This window comes from Lycorma delicatula, chromosome 3 (assembly GCF_047948215.1).
Source record: "Lycorma delicatula isolate Av1 chromosome 3, ASM4794821v1, whole genome shotgun sequence".
Lineage (NCBI taxonomy): Eukaryota > Metazoa > Arthropoda > Insecta > Hemiptera > Fulgoridae > Lycorma > Lycorma delicatula.
In genome coordinates, this window is record NC_134457.1 from 176,366,519 (window position 1) to 176,388,412 (window position 21,894).

General features: G+C 30.8%; 1 protein-coding gene across 4 annotated transcripts in view; it reads left to right on the forward strand.

The window, feature by feature from the left end:
• The first annotated feature begins 425 nt into the window (after nucleotides 1–425).
• Hnf4 (Hepatocyte nuclear factor 4) overlaps nucleotides 426–21,894 on the forward strand; it is a 126,158-nt gene continuing 104,689 nt past the window's right edge. For 2 of the 4 annotated variants that reach the window (XM_075361079.1, XM_075361081.1), the window contains exon 1: nucleotides 429–582. In XM_075361079.1, the coding sequence (XP_075217194.1) occupies nucleotides 504–582 (79 nt within the window). In that variant the 5' untranslated portion in view covers nucleotides 429–503. Of the gene's footprint in view, nucleotides 583–21,894 lie in introns of all 4 variants that reach the window. The other 2 variants (XM_075361083.1, XM_075361085.1) reach the window with 2 other exon arrangements.

The window sequence follows — 21,894 nt, forward strand, 5'->3', positions numbered from 1 at the left end:
ATTTTTACTTCTTCAAACAAAGAAAAATAAAACATAAACGTAATGGTAGTTTGAAAAAAAAAAACAGTAGCAGAACTAACTGATTTTTCCATATTGCCAAAATATTAAAACTGGGTAGTCTTCGTTTACAGATTTTCCTTTTATCTGTTCTGCCTCTAAAGAGCTTAATTATTCACATCATGCTAACGAAGTAATTATACATTCGTTAAGACCTGATCGGTTTCTACTAAGAATAATTTATTGTAATAAAACACTCTGCGGCAATGTTGATTAATTTTGTCATTTTAATTTGTTTATAAAATAATTAAAAATGGGAGGAATAACCTGCTATTCGCTGAGGGTGGAGGACAATGTCAAATAAAGAGAGATAAAGATGACTGTTTGAACTATTTGGTTTGATAAAAAGTGCGCGCGCATCTCGACCACTGATGAAAAGATGCAGTGAAGAATCGACGTCGTCTCAAAGAGGAGTAGAGAGCTGATGGTGACCTTTGACCTGCAGGATGAACGAGCCGCCTATTCTGGTGCCGACGGGGGCCTCAGTAATTGTGGAGAACTCCAGTGTCAGCATAGATGGGACAGGTACATATATATGTATATACTCCCTCCACAACCTATTACCTGCCATTCGGTGAACAGCTGACGGCTTAGTTACCACTGTTAACATTATATAAGTAGCTATTTAATGATAAAATAAATCTTTATTTTTAAATCGCGAGAAATTTTAAATTATAATTTCACTTTTCTTTTAAATGTGTTGTTATTATTTATTACATAGGCGCTTTTTAATGATTTTTATTATACCAAGCTCTGCAATAATAAAAAAAAAACTTTTTTTTTTAAAGATAGTCATAAAATATTCTACTTAAGCCACAATAGAAATTGTAAAAAATTTGAATTTCTTTATTAGTAGAGATAACAAGAAGAATAAAATTATTTATTCTACTTGGTAAATAATTTCTTAAGAGACAGTAATTAAAATTAATTCTAAAATTCAGTTGGAGTTTATAAGATTCATGATAACATGTTAACAGAATGAAAAATTATTTATTTTTACTTTTCAAAATATGTAGTTTTTTTTTTATTTTTGTTAATAATCAGTCATATTTTATAGCACTATGCTATCTTTTAAAGATTTTAATTTTTTTTTAAACAAAATTATTAATTTGTTTATTTCTGACAATTTGTATTTGTAATGAGCATAATAATGTAAAATATTATCTGACAAAGATTCCACCAACTTCTAAGAATTATTGATAAAATTACTTTTGTCTTGGTTTTAACAAATATTTGATTTAGTTAAAATTTAAGAAATTTTCCCTTACTATATGTATAGTGTTTTTACCATCAATACAATGATAAAGTATAACATATTTATTTCTACAAATTAAATTCTATTTTTATACTTACGACACAATGTAAAATAGATTTTTAGTGTAATAATATTGCATTTGTTATCCTAAACGTTTGTCACGTTATTATTTTAACAAAAGTATTGCTTTAAAAAGAATGATGCAATATTTTTTTATTATTAGTAAGTAAAATATACAAATAAGAAGAATAGAAAAACAGATTTTTTTCACAATTTTATTTTACAGTATTTAATTCAAACCATCATCAGAGCTGTCCAGTTGCATAGAAATAATGAAACACAGAAATTACTATCAAAAATATAATATCAGTACTAAATAAAGTATTGTAATACTTTGGCTACAAAAAATATAAAATTTGTAAAATAATATTTATATTTTTTATTGGTATTTTATAAAATTTAAACATTTTTGTTCAAAACTGTATTTTTTGGTAGTAAATTGTTTCATAAACCTACTTCAAAAATAAATATGAGATATATACTTATTTCAAAGGATTACCGAACATATAAAATAAATCACATTTTGCCTGATATAAAAAAGAAAAAAAATCACTAATCCTTATTTTTTCATTTTAAAATCAATTAAACTTGGTTTTTCTGTAAACCAATTAAAAACTACAGTTCATAATTATTTGTTTATTTATATAAATAAATTGTAAAAAAAATTTCCTTTTAGAAAAACAATTGTAATAGGGCCATCATTTGTGAGGGATACAGTTAACAATCTTTTACAGGTATTTCATGTTTTAAGAAAATTATTATAAAAATTGAAAACAGAAAATTTCAATAAAATATGACATGTATACATTTTAATTACATAATATTGTATATGTAAATACAACAGAGAATTAACAACAAAATATACACAAAAGCAATTTGCTGAAGTAATGTAAACGTTAATTCCAACCCACAACATTGATTATTACTTTTTTACAAACTTAGTTTGACTTTGAATTTTTACAATATCGTATAAGTAAATTCTTACATTTATTATGCTGGAACTTTGAATATTTGTACATAATGTTCTCTTGTTAGAATGCTGCAAGAAATTTTCTTTTTCTTCATGTTTCAATAAATGGGTTTTAATCCTACAAATGTTTATTATATAAACTTTCAAATCAAGAACATTAGAAAATATTAAAATAAAACTTCCAGTGTATACATACACAAGTTGAATGTAACCTGTAAGAAAGTTGCTTCAGAATTATTTTCATACTTTTTTTATGAGTGGTTTAAATAGTCACTAATGAAAGTAAAAAATATTTGCATAAAAAATATTGTTATTATTGTATTAAAACAAATTCAAATTTTGTAACTCATTTTTGAAAATCAGTGTTAAAGATTGTAATTAATGATTCAGTGACTAAATATAGTGAATTTGAGAAACAACAATCTCGAAATACTTCACAAGTTTGTATCAACATTTTGAATAACAGAATAAATTTTATTAGCACTGATTCCTGAAATCTTATATTTCTTTTTTTTGTAAATGTTTTTATTCCTTTGAACAGATTTAAAGATCAAAATCTTTAATATTATTTTTATATTATATTTTTATTTTACATCACATCAACGTGTAAGTTACTCAGTAAGTTACTGAGTTATAAAAAACAAAATCATTATTATTTTTATCATACAAAATTATATTTAAAAAAAAATTCATAATAATCATAAACATATGGTAAACTATTTTAAAAAAGAAATTAAAATAGATCTACTTTGAATAACATGGAAATTTGCTTCAAGAATACATTCAAAGAAATACAGCACAGTTCATTCTTCCGACAGGTGATGACAATGATCTATTGAGCTATAAATATAGAATAAAATTAATTTGGCAGAGAACCATGTGTTATTTTATGGGGAACCAAAATATCTAGACCTGAATTTGAACTTGTATTTTTTACTTTCCTTTTTCTGAGGTCTGCTGTTCATAACCTACTGTTAAATATTATTATTTATCATTAAGAGAATTACTTTCACAGCTATGTAAAAATACTTAAAAATCTAGCTTATTCCTTTATCAGGATTTGTAGTAAGGACTTCTACATAGTATCAGATGTTAACCTAATAGCTACCCACCAACCTACAAGACTAGAGTTTTTCTGTTAAGAATTCCTTCCTATAGCCAGTGATGTTCCATCAAGGTTTTCCTAGTGATAGAGATTTTCTTTCATTCTAATCTAAAGGTTCAGGATTTACTGGTGGTATGATAATGTTTTGTTATAAATCTATATTTACTCAACACCTAACTGACTTCAGAAATACTGGCTCCAAGGCACTGACTGCCATTATTACCTTATTTCACGGTTACAGTGGTTACTAGCTCCTATTCATTAATTACAGTAACTTTGATTAGGTTGTAGGGAAAGAGAGTTTACAGTCTTGCTCCCCACAACATGATGTGATTATGTGTGAAGGAAAACAGATGTTTGAAATGTGTGAATGTCTATGTTGAACAATGTGTAATTTTTATATATAAATAGCATAAATAATTAGAGCAGATTTGGTTGTAACATGTGTACAATGTGAAGAAATACTGTATAAGCAGCTAAAATACCACAGTACCCCTATACCCTGCACTTTTAAGATAAGAGTTCTTGTGGGGACTGTTGAACTACAACAGAGGGAAATTCTAATCTGTAATTGATAACCAAGAAAATCGACACGAATCTTATACATTAGTTTTAAATGATATTGTAATTTTTCTGCTCACTGTCTTAGAAAGAATTAAAATATTGAAGACAAAGTTGTGGTACAGCTAACGAAAAAGTAGCCATGTGTACCTTTTTTTTCAGTAAGCGAGCAACAGAAATTTTTAAGAATAAATAAGTTTCACTTTTATGAAAAAGTTGTAATATCTTACGCAATTAAGTATAATTATGATCTTAAAAAGTAATAAACCAGATTTACCACCTGACCAGCCATGGATATGTGAACAGTAGATGGTTACATATCCCAAAAAAAGCTGCAGATACAAAGTAAAAGAGGTCAAAGCAGTGAAGTATTGATGTTGACAAAAGGTACAAGTATTTTTCAGCCAGAAAATATATTTGTCATGGAAATGTTGCCAACAGTCAAAAAAAAAAATATTAGTACATGCTTTATCTGCATAATCATAGTAATTAACTTACAACCATGTATGATATACCAGGCGATGAAAACACAAAAGAGTTTTTCGCCCTCCAAAAAAAAAAAATAATAAAAAAAATATTTGACATAGAATAAAGATTATGCTTTAGGAGAAAAAATGTCCACTAATAGAATTCTTTTTGATTAATAATGTTATTGTAATATATAAAAATTTTTTAAATTATTTAATATAAATTATAAATGATGCATAACAAAACTGTTATAGATATACAAATTTTTCAAAACACCTTGAAAAATAATCATTGATTAATTACATCATACTTTAAAAATTATGCATACCTGTTAATTTGTATATTTGACTTCTGACATGTAACAAACAGTTAAAAATTACATCCGAGTCAAAAAAAATTAAATTTTAATATCATTAAATGGATAACTGAGTGTAATTAAGTTACTGTAAATATCTAAATTTTAAAATTTAAAAATTTTCACATGTAGATCAAATAAGTTAAAATGAAACCCTGTTCAAAGAGTATACGTCATAAATTTTCTATATACTGTACATTATATAGTAAACTACTTTAATATAGTATAATATGTTGAAAAAAATTACAGTGTAATAATTAGGGTCCATTGATGAGTGTCTAGAGCCATTTTACTAAAATACACTACTTTACTCGCTTATTAAGACTCTTGGAGAGTTCTGGCAAACTAGTCAGTCCACAGTATTTTGTGAGAGACAAATGGGATAAAACTAATTTTTCTGTAAATAATCAAAAAATTTATTACCATTGACTTTATGAAGATATGTTTTCGTTTGCTGCAAACCTTAAGGAATTCCCCGCAATTAGTTTTCTTGTTTTTTCTCTATAATAAAAAATAACTGAATTATGATCTTTTAAGCTTTTCCATTCTTTACCCCTACCGCTGTGAAAAAATTTCTCTTATGACAGTCTTTTTAGCATTAACTTAATGCTAAAAGATCTAAGAAAATATATACTAAAAAGAAAAATTCTAGCTAAATTGTTTTTCTATAATTTATCTTTTCTTTCTTTCCTAAATCTCAAAATTGAGCAAGTTATGGACAAAACATTCAACATTCGAATCACTCTTTAAAAAAAGGTTTTTAGGGAAAAATTTGATTACAGTAAGTTGAACCAAAAACTGTCTGTTTAAAATAGTTTCTGGTTAAGTATAATAAACAATTAAAAATGATGAATATTGTTTGTTTTTTTTTTATTTAATTTAAAATTAATAGTTAAGGAAAAAATTTGATGTGGACAATACATGACTTATACATTTATTTTTTTTTTACATTTACACTTTTTTTTTTTAAATGAAAAGTACATAGAATTTTATTTCATTAAAAACTTCTGATATTTTGTCATTTTTTATTGAATTATTATTCATCATAAAAATTCTTTTACAATGAGAGATTAATAATTATTATTAAATCAATATATTTAAATTTAAAAAAAAAGAGAAGATGAATTGTGATTCGAACCGATGTGCCTTCTAAGATCGAAATATTTCATTAATTAAAATCTCATTTGGTTATAACTCTGAAACCAATGAATGAATATAAGTGCTACTTATGATATATCATTGAAAAGCTCTCAATGAGGGCTTATTACTGCAGTTAAGAAAAAGACTAAAATCCAGACTTTTTTTTGCATTTAGGGCTTTTTGGACACTTTTGGTTCACTCGATTGCAATAAAAAGGGGAGGTGCACAACTAGATGTTACAACAGTCCCAAATCCAAAATTTCAACATCCTACGGCTAATCGTTTTTGAGTTATAAAAGATACATACGTACATACATACATTCATATACGTACGTACAGACGTCACGCCGAAACTAGTAAATATGGATTCAGGGATGGACAAAATGAATATTTCCGTTGAAATCTGGAAACAGAAATTTTTCCCGATCATAATGCTTCCTTTACTTTGTACAAGGAAGTAAAAAACGACATTTTTCAAATCTGTTAACATTTTTATAAAAAAAGTTTATAAATCATTGTAAAAAAGTTTTACGATGAATAATAATTCAATAACAAAAAAAAAAAATCAGAAGTTATTAATGAAATAAAATGTTATGTACTTTTCATTTAAAAAAAAAAAAAGAAGTGAATACGTAATTTAATAGGCGTCCGTCATTTGTTGTCCACATCAAACCTTTTGCTATTTATAACATTAAATAATAAAATATAATTTAAATAATTATATGAGATGATTTCATAAAAAATTATATTTAATCCGTGCAATTTAGTGAGTTACAACAGTAACTCAGAAACATTAAGTGCTTTGGTATTAATTAGTCACAAATGTGCTAGCTATGTGCTGTTAGCATGGTATTAAATTCAATGATATGATATGAACCGATTTCTTAAGCATGGTTTCAATTACTGAAATTTTGTCCTTTCATCACACCTTTAAATTTCTTGGATGCGACTTTTGGAAATGCTCTACTTATTGTGAAACCATTCGGTTGTATGGAAGTGTAATTTACCATTTACCCAGGTCATTGTTAAAGTGTTATTGATTAATTTAATCATTCTTCCTTTGGTATACAAAAATTTTAAAATAAACGTATTTCATTCTTTAAATTTACTCAATGCCATCAGTTTTAATATTTTATTCTTTCATTTCAGAACATATTTAAATTATCTTATTGTGATAACCTATACCCTGCAGAAAAAACTGGCGAGATATATATTAATGCCGTTACTGGCATTAATGGTTATATTAGTAATTCCCAATAATATCAAATTATTTAATTTATTATATAATGATTTTTTAATATTTCCTATTGTTTATCAGTATTCAGAAATTTTTATTTACCCGTATCGTTTATAAAATTGTTTAACCCTTTGTGTTACATAATCGATAAATTTTTAAGAATAATAAAAATATCCTTGTGATTTTTTTTGGACATAAGCTTACAGTTTCGGATTAAATGAGAAGTTTGATATGTCTTGTTGGTAATGAATATGTAGAAATAATATTTTATTCTATTTTATAAAATGCTCTTATTGTACAATTGAATGTAGTTTTTCTATATTTCATTCATTTAATGTTTCTCAGAAGTTCAGTTTTATAAGATCACTTTTTGTTTTGTAAACTGTATTCAGGTATTACACCGGTTATCCGAAATAATGGGGGCGAGCCGATTTCAAATAATCGAAAATTTCGAATAAGCCGAGTATGCTAAATAATAAGGAAAGAAGGTTATTTTGTTGAAACAAACAAGATTATTTTGTCTGAAAAACTTTTATTTAAGTGATTTAATTAAAAAGAAAAAAATTTTCTGGGTTTGATTTTCTACCCGTTTTCTTGCAGCAAAGTTACGCTAACATTTAGTTAATATTATTTCACAGGTGTTGACTCACTGCTTTGTTCGACGAATCGTAACAATAGTGCAAAATCAAACGGCGATAATGTCATTTAAAAGCTGCAAAAATACTTTTTTATACCGGTTGCGATAGGCTTGTAACAGTGGGTAAAAAAAATTTCACTTGCTAAATTTTGTGGCTGCAATGCAGCATTGTCGACAAATAAAATCGCTTTTCGAAGTAAACTTTTATTCGTAAAAGATTTTTCAATAGTACAAATTTTTTATTAAATCATTTTTCAAATGAATCACACGTCATCCACCCATTTTTTGACGTTTGTAATACACTGGAAGTGCATTTTTAGAAATATTTTTTATTGCTTGAGGTTTATGAGTTTATCGATACACATTAATTGAAAACGAAAGTTACCCTTGCATTTTTACACATTAACACCGTTATTCTGTATTTGCCATTTTAAGATCCGAAATAAATTTTTCATGTCCCAGTGCAAGCGATTTCTTGGGTAATAGCTTATAAGTTAGTTCAGATTCATTAGCGTTAAAAAGTTGGTCTCTTGTTTCACCTCTTATTTTTATTTTAAATTCAGTTTTGAAAAGTTCGGCTGCGTTTGTATCGGCCGATAACTTGCTCACAATAAATATTTAATTGATCAATTCTGTATTTAGTTTCAACCTGTCCAACAATCCTGAACTGGCCCTAAAATTTCCATATTCATCACCGAACATTTCTGCTAAGATTCTAGCCTTTTCTTTAGTCATTATGCCAGATAACAGAAGTTTTGTTTCTCTATTTTGCGTGAACCACAAAAAGATGGATTCATTTAGGTTTTCATATTCCGACGGTTTCATTATTTTCCTATTCGATGTTTTAACATTATCCTATTCGAGTTTGTCTTTGAATTTAATCTAGTCTGAAACCGTGGAAATACCGACACCGAAATCTCTGGTTATACTACGCGAAATATCATCGTTTTGAACTCTTCTTGTAGTTTCCAATTTTTTTTTCGGTGTTTATAACTACGTGTTAACGTTTAGACGACATTATTGTTAAAGTTTACTCCGTTCTATCAACGAAAATTATCACAGATCATGTGAAACAAAAGTCGCGTTTTAACTTTAAATATATATACCGTACTCATTCAATCACAATATAGGACTGGACTCCTTGCAACAAAAATGATATAATATCGTAATAAGGAAATGACTCGCGCATATTATAATCCTGTCTGAAGTAAAGTAATATTTAGGCTTATTTTTTTTTTGTTTTCCGTAAGAATTGGAAAAATTTGCCTTGGAGCAAATCTTGGGGCCCATCTTGTGGGATGTGGTGTACGACGACCTCCTTCGGCAGCAGTGGCCGCCGGAAGTACAATTAATGGCATCCGCCGATGACTTGGCGGTAGTAGTGGCGGCGAAGGTCCTGGAGTAGGTGGTGGGGATAGCTACGAGGACCATTGAGAAGATCAAGTCATGGAATTAGACGCAGGGGCTACAACTGTCAGCTAAGAAATCTAAAATGGTAGCAATGACGGGGAGGCGCTGAATACTCCCTTTTGATGTCCAAGTGGATGAAGAAATGATAGAGCCGAAGGAAGCGGCAAAATAAATTTGGGAGTGTGGCTCTATAGGTCAAGGGATTTCTCACTTCACATGCAGCAAGTGGCCATGAAGGCGGAAAGGATGTCCTCGGCATTGCTGAGGCTTATGGTCAATGCCGGGAGTCCTAGTACATTCAAGCGCAGAATGCTGGCGTCTTTCGTGGTATCGATAATATTGTATGCGGTAGCGGTATAGTGGGAGGCCTTTGGAGTGGGGAGAAATGTCCAGAGACTGAATGGCTATATAGGAGGCTGGCGATAAGGGTGGCGCAGCTCTACTGGACTGTATCATTGGATGCCTCATTGATGATGGCGGGTATGTCGTCGTTGGCCCTTCTAACCAAAGAGAGAAGAGATAGAGCTACAGATGGTAGAGAGGAGGCGAGGGGCCGCATGTTGGCTGATTGGCAGGGAGAGGTGGAGGAGTGCGAAGGAGGGGCACTGGACCTACACCTTGATCCCGGAGGTGGCTGCCTGGGTCAATAAACTGCATGGAGAGGTGGACTTCTGGACGCCTCAATATTTAGGCTTCTGATTAGAGGAATAGTTTTTGTTTACAGGCGGTTTATTTTGTTGAATTTTGGTTTTAATTTCTTTCTTTCTGTAGTTTTTAATAAGTTACTTAATTCATCTCTTTTTAAAAGCAGAATAATGTAAAGATTATTTAAATATAATGACTTTTTGGATAACCGGTGTTTTTAGTTAACCCGAATTCCGTTTAATCATAATTCGGATAATTGGGATTTTACTGTATATCAAAACAATTTTTATTTTTTTTCAAAATACGTACATTCACTGCTAATTAAAGTTTTTAATTCCGATTCCAGAACTAATAAATTCCTATGAAAAAGCTGATCTTTTTATTGAATTGGAAGAGTTCTATTCTGTATTATACTTTGTTGTAAATAAACATTTTTACATTAAAAACAAACAAAATGTATGAAAATGAATCTAAAATATGTGAACTTATTGCTCGGTGGAAGAATTATTTAGCAGCTGAGGAAAAATTTCTTCTACGTACAAACACATTTCGGTATTTTAAAACTCATTTGATAATTCTTTCATTTTCTTTTACACTCTGCTATATCTTCTTAACTGGATACTGAAAATGAGTTTTTAAAATGTTAAGTAAATTTGTTTATACATAAATACAAGACACAATTTTCACCACTTAAGTTACTGACATGAATGAAAACATGAAAAAAGTATTAATTTAAAATTTAACTTATTTTACTGTTATTAAAATAGCTCAATTATAACTCGTCAAAGTTTAGAAAAATCTGTTGATGCGCAAGAAGGTATTGCCGGACTGACGGGAAAGCATGAAGAATATCAACATAAGCGCACGCTACATGCAAGCAAGCAAATACATGTACGGCTCGCGTACATATCGCTAGTACAGCTGTTTCATTTTAATATACGCCTTGTGATATTTTTATTTATTTTTTATTACCGCTTTTTTATATAAGGTATTTTTTTTCTCCATTTTCTCATTTTATTTCTTTTTAAATCTTAATACTGTGATTTCTTTATTTTAACAAAATAAAAAGTAGTAAGGGAGAATAACGATTTTTATAATTTAGCGCCTTTAATTCACCTATGTCATTTTTTCCCATATCATCTTTTCATTACTTTTGTTAACTGAAATTCATGAACACTATAACCATCGCTTCGTTATTATTTTTAGCTGTGAATCTCCCGAGCCATATGCATATGGGCTACTAACTCATATATGAGTTATGAGATAACTACTTATATATATGAGAAGATACGTATGTATCTATCTCATAGAAATTCTGTTCTAATTTGAAGACATGTTCAGAGCACCGTTTCCATTACTCAGTCTCAATGGCGGCTCGCGTGTAGGTACTGTGGAGCTGTAGCATCCGCTATTTCCAATTGATATTGTCAATAACATTTAATTTAATGAGTTCTCTTTTTTTAAGTCTTTCTTTATACTTACTTGTACATTGTACAATATATAGTCCTTAAGCTTAATATCAATAGCCAAGCCCCAGTTTATAAAAAAGATACAAAAATCTATGTATGGAATTATGGCGCTTCACAGTTCCAGTGGCGTGGTGTTTTGCTGTTATGCGCACGCAGACATAGGAAGCTGCACACGCGAGGCTGCGAAGGAGAAGAGCACTGCCGCTCCCGCAGTCCCGACCCTAGCATGCTGGTGGAACGTAGTTTTTTTTTACTCGCGTGTGTATGGAAAGTTCCACGTTCGTTCCCTTTTCTTGTTTAGTCGGTGAAAGGAAAATGAAACTCTTTTAGTTGTTTATTCAGTAGTGATCAGAATATGGCAGAAAGGAAGAGCTCTTTGATAACCAAATCTGTCCAAAAACATGCTGGAAGGCTGAAAGAGAAGCTAATTAGCATAAACTAATTACGTATCTGTTTCTGTGTACATAGAAATTTAAATTAAGCACCATTAGACTATAGGGGTTTTAAGGAGACATTTTATTAAGTTATTATTTAATAATACTGAAAAATATTATCTGTTTGACATTTTATTGTTTATTTGAATAAACCAAATAAGATGTGCTTAAAAACCGTGTACCATATTCTTGAATGTAATAAGTGTAGAATTAGATTATTAGCCTGTTTCCAGCTATTCTATTTGGTTAATATTTTTTTCGGTTCTTTTATTTTATAGAAAACTTTAATCATGACCTTGAAAATGCCCAGAAAAAACTTTTCTGGAGCAGCACCCACACTAATTTTAGCTACGAGCCGCCACTGCTCAGTTTGTAGTTCAATTATTTTTCAACGGTCTATTTTATTTGGTTTTGATTATGTGACAAGAGATGTTTGCCGGGAATATTTCCGGGAAGGAATTTATTTATTGGGAATATTCTCCCATAAAAAATTAGAATTTTTTTTGTTAATTTTGTTTGCCTAGACGCGCATTGATATTCATTTCAATAAATTTACTTAAGCAACCAATGTACACTATTAACGTTTTTCACTTATGAGTTTCAGGTTCTACCTACCCACACATAAAGAATACGGCCTTACCATCTAGCCCACCCAGACAAATAAATGAAAAAGAATTAACAATAAAGATGAAAATGCACTTACATTGAAAATAACGTAGGATTATTGTTTTAAGTCATTAATAAAACAGTAGTAACTAATCCAGGTGTTATACTGTTAGCTATACATGCAAATAACTCTTATGGTCTGAAACCTCGATCTACCAGTGTCAACCCCAACCCCTTGCATCATTGTACTAGTTAAACGGATTGGTAATCAATGAGATGACCACGTACCTTCCTCGCTAGTTCAATCATTCATTCATTATTTCATACATTTTCGTTAATAAATTGAGCTGCTTCCAAAGTGGAACGGCCCTCATCATCAAAACGCGGTGTCGCATTATCTTCGCCTGTTAGCGATGTCTCGTATTTGGATGTTTTACTTTGCGTGTGATTAATTTTCGTGTAAATCATTGTGTCTTTAAATCTGCGCTCAAAAATTGTTCGCTCCGCATTTTTTGAAGCTGGTTTAAAAATGGGAACACTTTAAAACGGTAGTAAACAACTATACGGAGGTGTATGTATGCAGGTTAGAACTTCATACATCGTTGTTAATACATCTGACGATTTGCATCTTCAGTTTGAGGGTAAGAACATCATTGGTAATGAAGGTATTTTCAGTTTCATGATCTCCACATCAGTCTACATCCTCAGATCTACATTTCCACATCCGAAGCCTATCTTCGCTAAGTTTGTGAATACAGAAAAAAAACAGAAGTGATTCCAATTACCTAGCTTCTCAAATTCAATCGTCCTAGACGAGTATGGAGCCCGTAAAATTTTGATACTGATATAACGCCCGAAAATTTACGGAAAGCTTTTAAAATTACTTAAGAGAAAAAAGCACAGCATTTTATCGTACCCCTTGGTTACCTTGACCATACGCTACATTTAACTAGTCGGTACATCCTTTCCACTACAACAGCATCCACTTTGATTAAACGTGCAATTAATGTCGCTAGAACGATAAAAAATAACCAAAACCTCGTTGCTACAGTGAGAAAGATAAACATCAACCATTTATCATTAAAGCTTCCCGGTAAAACTCGTCTGCTGTCAAATTTACATTACGTAGAAAGTTTGTACAAATATAAAAACTGATTACAACAACTGGCCTGCAGAACAAAGACGCAGAGGAAAGTCAGTCACAATAAAGAGGTAAAAGCTAATGTTTTAGACGACGAGAGTTTTTGGGTTCTCGTAGAAAAAATTATTTCATTATTAAAACCACCAATAAGCAATGCAATTTTTGTTATGGAGGCGACAAATACTTAATTCAGAAAGTGCATAGTATTTTAACGAATTTAGAAAAATATTTTATTGTTTTTTTACCAAACAGCTTTCTCTTAAGAATGGAACAAAACAATTTACGGAAATATAGTTATGAAAGAATGAGTCCAATTTATGTTACAGCTGATTTATTACATCCAGCCTTCCAGGGGTCACCCACCGGGTGGTCTAGTGGTGAACGCGTCTTCCCAAATCAGCTGATTTGAAAGTCGAGAGTTCAAGCGTTCAAGTCCAGGTAACGTCAGTTATTTTTACACGGATCTGAATACGTACTAGATCGTGGATACCGGTGTTCTTTGATGGGTTTCAATTAATCACACATCTCAGGAATGGTCGAACTGAGACTGTACAAAACTGCACTTCATTTACACATCCTCATTCATCCTCTGAAGTATTATCTGAACGGTAATTACGGGAGGCTGAACAGGAAAAAGAAAGAAAGTCTTCCAGGGGTCAAACTGCGCGGCCGAGGAGTTAATCGACAGAATGGAGTTTATTAAATAGCCCAGAAAATGACCGTGAATGAGAATTCTGTTATGGCGAAGTTAGCAGGATACAGAAAATATCTGGGGTAAAAATTTCCTTTGGACATCAGTAGAAAGCATGGCCTCCAAAGAGTGGTGGACAAGACTAGTATCCGGTATTGACCTAAGTATTTAGTCGCATTTCATCAGCTCCGCACCATCAGCGGTCACTGAGAGGAGCTTAAATCGTTTTCGTTTTACCTACAATAAAAACAGAAACAGTCTAACAACATAAAAAGCTGGGAAAATTACGTTTACAGGATACAATTATCATCTTCAGAAAATTCCAGATTTTGTTTTTCTGAGGACTTCAAAATCAACTACATTACAATGGTCACTTTCTCAAGAGAGGAAGATGAAGAAAAAGGAGAGGGGGAGGTGATGATGAAGAAGACATAGAAAGTAATGATAGAGAATTTTGAAATTAATGTTAAAATATTGTAGTAATTTATTAAAGCAATTCGTACTTCTTTTTAATTTTATATCTGAGAACTAGAAGAAAAACCAAGACTGCATTATAATTAGCCTAGTAATATGCTCTTTACTACTCAACCACAGAAACACACAGTGATAAAAATGCCCATTTGTATCAATATTTTATCAGTACGTATTTTTAGACGAAAAGGGAAAGTGTGAAATATACATTCCTATTAAAAATAATTAATTTTCAAAATTCCCGGAAATTTACCCGTCACTATATGCGACACATTTTCTCCCAAATCCGCTAATACAAGTCGAATTCAGGTTGGTATGGTTGGAATCTTAATTCTTTGGGACCGTAATTCTTCAATTTTATCGAAATAGTACTTCATTGCGGAACCCATTTCCGAACTAATTAACACGGTTTAATTTTTAACATATCTGCTGAGTATGAAGTGTTTCTTTGTACCCATTCTAACAGTTATTGTTTTCTGCAATTTGGATTTGGCGCTTCTTTTTATTTTACATTATAATAGCGATCATTGTCAACCACCAAAACTGAACAAGGTAAAAGGTATGGTATTGACTAAGTTTTCAGCCATTTTTCGTAATACTCAGCTGCTGAGAACTATGAAAAAGCATTCGCGTAGTTTTTAATTATCTTCATGCTTCTGGTCCGATTTAAGAATCAAAAGTGCATTCGGAATTTCTCCTGCAGCCCTGCCGGCATCCATCCACCAATATTAGTTCTTTAAATAACTCAAGTCCTTTAGATATCTCAAGTCCTTTAGATAACGGGTTTTTTGTAGCCATTATAATTATCACTGCAACCATAAATCTTTACATATGTATATAACTTGAAAGAAATATAATTGATTTTTCTTCAGTTTGTAAATATTAATTTGTTTAAATAAAAAAATTAAAATTTTTTACAAAAGTTTCTTGTAATGCAATTTATTTGCAGATCCGCAGAAAATATTTTAAACTGCAATTAACTATTTAATACAAGCAATATCTTAACGCATATACGAAAATTTTAAACAGTATTTTGTAACTTCATGTTTGAAAATTATTAATCTTAATTTTATTCTTCATTCTTTTACGAGATTTGCCGGGCAAATTGAAAATTTCATTTTCTTTTAGTTTATTTGATTCTGTAAACCTTAGATACGATAGGAGTAGGCATAACGGAAAGGTAAGCTGCTCGAATTTATGAATTTAATATGTCTTTGTTTGTTCAGCTACTTTTTTCTAAATGTTCTTTGTTATAATTTGCTTTGTTCTTTTAAAGCCACTCCTTGTCTTAATCTGTAGTTAGTTTTTGGCTAAGGCATTGTGAAGGTAAGCAGAAATGAGAATGTAGTATTAAAAAAACTATTGGTGCTGTGTTGTGTTTTTACAAAACACGGAAATGAAGAACGATTGTTGAAATACAGTGCTCATAAAATGTGGAAACCCAAAATTAACTAAATGAATGTAACAAAGTGACTGGCTTTTTTCGACGGATGACATGTCGCTGTATACTATTCCCTCATTGTACTTACTATTAACTGTGTTAATTATAATTAAACGCTCGGGTACTGCGCATATATTTGTATACGCTATCTAAATATTGACGAGTAATGATCTTTTTTATAAAATGTTTGGTAGATAGATGGAATATCTAAATAATTAAACAGACAATCTTTGCTACTGTACCAATGCATATACATGTGTCGTATTTATTGAGATGATATTACTCCCAATTAGAATTTTAATTATGCAGTGTCATTCATAAAATTAACAATAATATTTCATCAGATACACAATGCTCTGTGTTGTACTATGAGTAATATAAGTGTGATGTTTAGGGTTTTCCAATAATCATATCCAACTATTTCTAGTAAAATTCTATTTATATCAGTTGCAGTATTATTAAAACGATTATTCATTCATTCATTTTGTAAGTTCATAGATCATTTGTATCAGTTAATCAAAAAAATCAGTAATTTGATGGATAAGAGTTTATTTTATCAGTAAACAATGTAACAATGTTATTACCTTCCACATCTGCTGAATCATATAAAATGATTAATTTTTTTGTATCATTTGGTTAGTATTTGGATGAAATTCAGTGAAATTAATATTACGTAACATCAGAATGACAATGTCAGCACGTTGTCAATGAGAAAAATATTAATTTTTAATTACAAAGTACAACAATGACAAACAGTGGTGTAAGTTTTAAAAGAAGATATAAATGAGCCTAAAGCTTGGTATTCTTATTTTATTTATAATTTGTAAAATACAAAATCCATCGATTTATTCCTTCATTAAATATGTATGTCAACTCCCTAATTTTTAGTGGAAGTATGCTCATCGAACTTACATTATCACCGTCGTTGTTGTGTTGGTCAGTACATTCATTTCTAAATCAGCTGAGTTGAGGTTCAATTCCTGATAGCGTTGAAACATATTTCATCTTTATTTCTTCTTTTCATGGAAGTATAAATACATAAGTTTATCCAAAGTAGTGTTTATTTAGTTAGTAGTTATGTAAGAACTCTTCCGTATTTTGTGTTTTATATATATATTTATATAATTTTAACTATATAAACATTTCCGGGAGTGGGCGGCGGGGGCTCCTCGGAGTCGTCGCTCGTCGATCGCCCTCTGGGGACGCCTTCCGGTCACACGGATTCGGATAGTAGAGTGCCTGGGTGATCATGGAGGGGCTTTACATACCATATGGCTTAGATCCAGCCCCTGCACGGTGGGAGGGGAGGTTTTTTAGCGGGTGAGAGCCTCGCACCTCCGTCAGTGCGGGCCTGACGGCGGTTGGCAGAGCTTTTTCTTCCCCTACGGAAAAAAAAAACTATATAAACATAAACACATTATTATAAAGTAAACTATTTGGGTTATAAAAAAATTATTCCAATAGTTTTTACTGTTCTATTTTAATTTATGAGAAATGAGGATTAACATGAACACAAATACGTCAAGCTTTTTTACGTTCACGCACTTTCTGCTTATCAGGCCTAGATCTAAGTACGGCGACTGCCCAGAGCGGCAGATTTGGAAGGGGGCGGCAAAAATAGTTGCGGAGAAAAAATAACCTTTATTAAAACAAATAAAAAATTATAAAACATAATCGTGTTGTACATTTCCAACATGCTATAGGTACTTAAGAAGATAGGCGACCCTTTAATGTGTTAAATGGAAGCACGTGGGGGTGGCGTGCATTCTGAGAGAGCTTTAATAAAACCCCCAAAATAGGTAATAAATGTACTGGAGGGCATAAACATGTTATTTTTCGGCAAACATTGACGCTTTCAAGAGCAATTCCGCAAATATCTTCTTTTTTTGTTTGCACCCTGTCCGTTTTGAAAAAAACAATTTATTTTTTTTTGGCCGACTAGTGGAAATTAGTTTGAAAATTAGTGGAAATTAGTTTATTCAGAAAATTACAACAAATCAGTGATTGTTTATTTTGATGAATTACAATATAGAATCTTTCAAATTGCCTACTTTCATTTGAAGTAAATACGAGTAACTACCTGTAAGTGAACTATTCAGAATTTTTGCGGTAGATTGTCTTACTGATTTCCTTGACTAGTGACAGCGTAGTGAAACCACCTGTGTGGTGAAAGCGACTTCCCAAATTAGCTGATTTGAAAGTCGAAAGTTGTTCCAGCGTTCAAGTTCTAATAAAGGCAGTTACTTTTTACGGATTTGAGTACTAGATCGTGGATACCGGTGTTATTTGGTGGCTAGGTTTCAATTAACCACACATCTCAGGAATGGTCAAAGTGAGACTGTACAAGATTACACTTCATTTACACTCATACATATCATCTTCATTCATCCACTGAAGTAATACTTGAACGGTAATTCCTGGAGGCTAAACAGAAAAAAAGAAGTGACAGTGAGGTTAGGTTTCAAAAGTGAACATCGAGATATGCTTAATATTTTGTATAACAGTGAACCCTATTATTATTTAAGAAGTTGATTAATTACAGCTCAATAATAGAATTTTGTATTTGTGAAGCAGAAAAGTGACAAAAACTTGAAAACAAGGCATTGGTAATCATTGGCCTTTGAAATTGACGGCGAAACCAGTATCCACTCTTCTAATAAACATCGCGTGAGATCAAAAAATAGACAGTTCAAATATTAGTGATGAGCCAATTAGCTGTCCAAAAGAAAAATTCAAACTATGCTTTTTTTTCTTTTTTTACATAATCGATACAGCATAAACTCTTAGATTCAAATTTTTACCAGATCAATCACCATAATAAATATTTTGAATTTCTTTGTAATATATATGTAATTTAATAGAGATGCCTAAGACTGAGTTTTTAAATCATTGCATGTAGTTGGAAAATATTTTAACCAATGGAGAGTATCTGATATAAATACTATAGAATGTGGCAGCTTGTAACTAAAATTAGTGTGGGTGCTGCTCTAGAAATGTTTTCTCTGGGCCTTTTTAAGGCCATGGTTAAAGTTTTCTGTAAAATAAATGAACTGAAAAAAATTAATCAAATAGAACAGCTGGAAGCAGGATAACAATCTAATTCTACACTTTATCACATTCAAGAATATGGTACATGGTTGTTAAGCACATAGTATTCGATTTAACCGAATAAATAATAAAATGTCAATACAGATAATTTTTTTTCCCCCAGACTTTATTATAAGAAACAGACACGTGAATATTTTTGTCAAGAAAAGATGTAAGCGAATAACAAAAAAGAAACAAAAAAAACATGAAAACGAGGGTTTTACTGGTAGGATTACTTCGAGAAGTAGGAAGGAACTATTTTTTATGGTGATTTCTCGCTCTCTTTCACCCTTCCAGCATGTTTTTGGACAGATTTGGTTATCAAAGAGCCCTTGCTTTATGCCATCTTCTGATCACTATTGAAAAAACAACTAAACCACTTTCACATTACTTTCACCGAAAGTAATATGATAGTAATATTTTCTTGTTTTCTTTAAACAAGAAAAGGGAATGAACAAGGAACGTTCCATATACTCATGGAGTAAAAAATAAACTACCCTCCATTGGCTTGCCAGGGTCAGAACTATGGGAGCTACAGTGCTCTCTCTCCCTCACAGCCTCATGTGCAGCTTCCTACATACATATGCGCACAACAGCTAAACGCCATGCCGCTGGAACTGTGAAGCGCACAATTCCATATAAAGATTTTTGTATATTTTTCATAAACTGGGGCATGGCTACTGACATTAAGCTTAAGGATTACATATTGTACAAGTATAAAGAAAGAATTTAAAAAAAAAATTATATTAAATGTTATCAATAATATCAAGTGGAAATGGGGGGTGCTGCAGTTCCACAGTGCCTATACATGAGCTGTTATTGCTATAAACCTTGTAGATGAGTTGTCAGTTCTATGCACATTTTTAAAAATATCTATAAAAATTTACTGTCAAAAATTGTTTCAAAATAATAGTATGTAAAGGGCGGTGAAAAAGTTGGATCGGGGCCTGCTGCTTATTCATTATAAGCAACTTTAAATTGTTAAATGTATATGTTAAAACAATATCTCTATCAGTAAACGGTAAAATATTAGTGAAATATTGTAATCTTATAAGAAGTATTTTACTACTAATCATTGAAAAATATTAATTGTTTTTAATATAATTTAATGATGCCTATTATAATTTTTTTACTGCATACTTACAATTTTTCTTCTGTTTAATGTTTATCTACATACACGTCTTAAAGACGATAGTGACTAGTAGTTTTGTAAAGGGAGACACTGAGGTCAGGTCTTGATAACCATGTCAAGTAAGCTCAGCTAACAGAGCTCGTTCTTTTCATAAAACCATATCATTATTTTATATAAATTATTCTAATATTTAACAGTGTAAGAAAAATATATTAATCTATGTTGTAGGCAATGGGGCTTACTAATTCGGATTATACTAACAAAATAATTTTTGTTTTGTATATAAGAAGGCAAAATTAATTTCAACAACTTAAAGAATCATTCTATTCGTATTCATAATTTCAAACACAGTTACTTCAGTTTAAATTATATTGTTATTCTTAGAAAGAAGTTTTAATATTGTATTTCAAATGTATTTTATTTGTTCATGTAAGAAGAATTTATTATTTCTGTTGTTTATTGTTATTGCATTAATGATAATCAGTAGCATATGGGTTGAATTAATTGGTAAGCTGGAACTTCATTTTTTATTTGATAGTAAAATTATAAGACATAGGCTTTTTTTTATTTTTTAGAGTTGATTTGTTAATAACCATAAACACACTGGATATTTAGCTTATTACTATCATGTGCACATTTGCAAACTCTTTTTAGCTTATTGTTTACTTTTTTATCCTGTAATTCAAATTTAATATCACCTTTACATTCACTGATTTTTGAAGCACTGCTCAGAATTTTACACAATCTTCCTCTCAAATTACTTTCATTATCATTAACTGCTGCAGTCTTAGCCTGATGAATTAAATGGCAAAAGTTCAACCTGGAAAGTTAAATCCCAGACATATGATATTTTTTTCTTATTCTTGATAATGCCAAACATTAATGTTCACGTTAAATATAAATGAAGTTGATCTTTAGTAATTAATTATTTCACAGAGTAGTTTCCAAAATCACATCTGATATCTGCTCAACTTAACACCACCTATCCCTGAGTACATTAGATATGACTGTGGCCGAAATGCACTGTAATAGGAGAATTCAGATGCAAGTAGCATTTTAAATGGATTATGTAATTGATTCAAATAGTTGATATAGCTTAAGTACCAATAAATGCCAAACATCACCCATGTATAAATTCAATACTGTTGGAAAACAAAATTAGTAGTTTGGGTCTAACAACACAAAACAAAATTTCCTAGTTATCTAAAACTAAACATAAAACATTCATTTTATTTTTATCTTAAACAGTATATAATACCTCTGTGGAATAATCAAAATAAATATTTAATGTATCCTCCACATACATCAATCCATCACTCAACTCAACTGACCATTGAAGCTTTAAAATATTCAAAATATTCCATATGTTACTCTTATTGGTGGATCTTCAATTTTTTATCTAGAGCCATTACTGATGTGGCATATACTATGCTCTGCAAATGTCCCCATATGTAAGAGTCGAACAGATTCTATACAGAAAGGTCATGCAACTCCACCATTGTGCCCAACCTTTTTTCAAGAA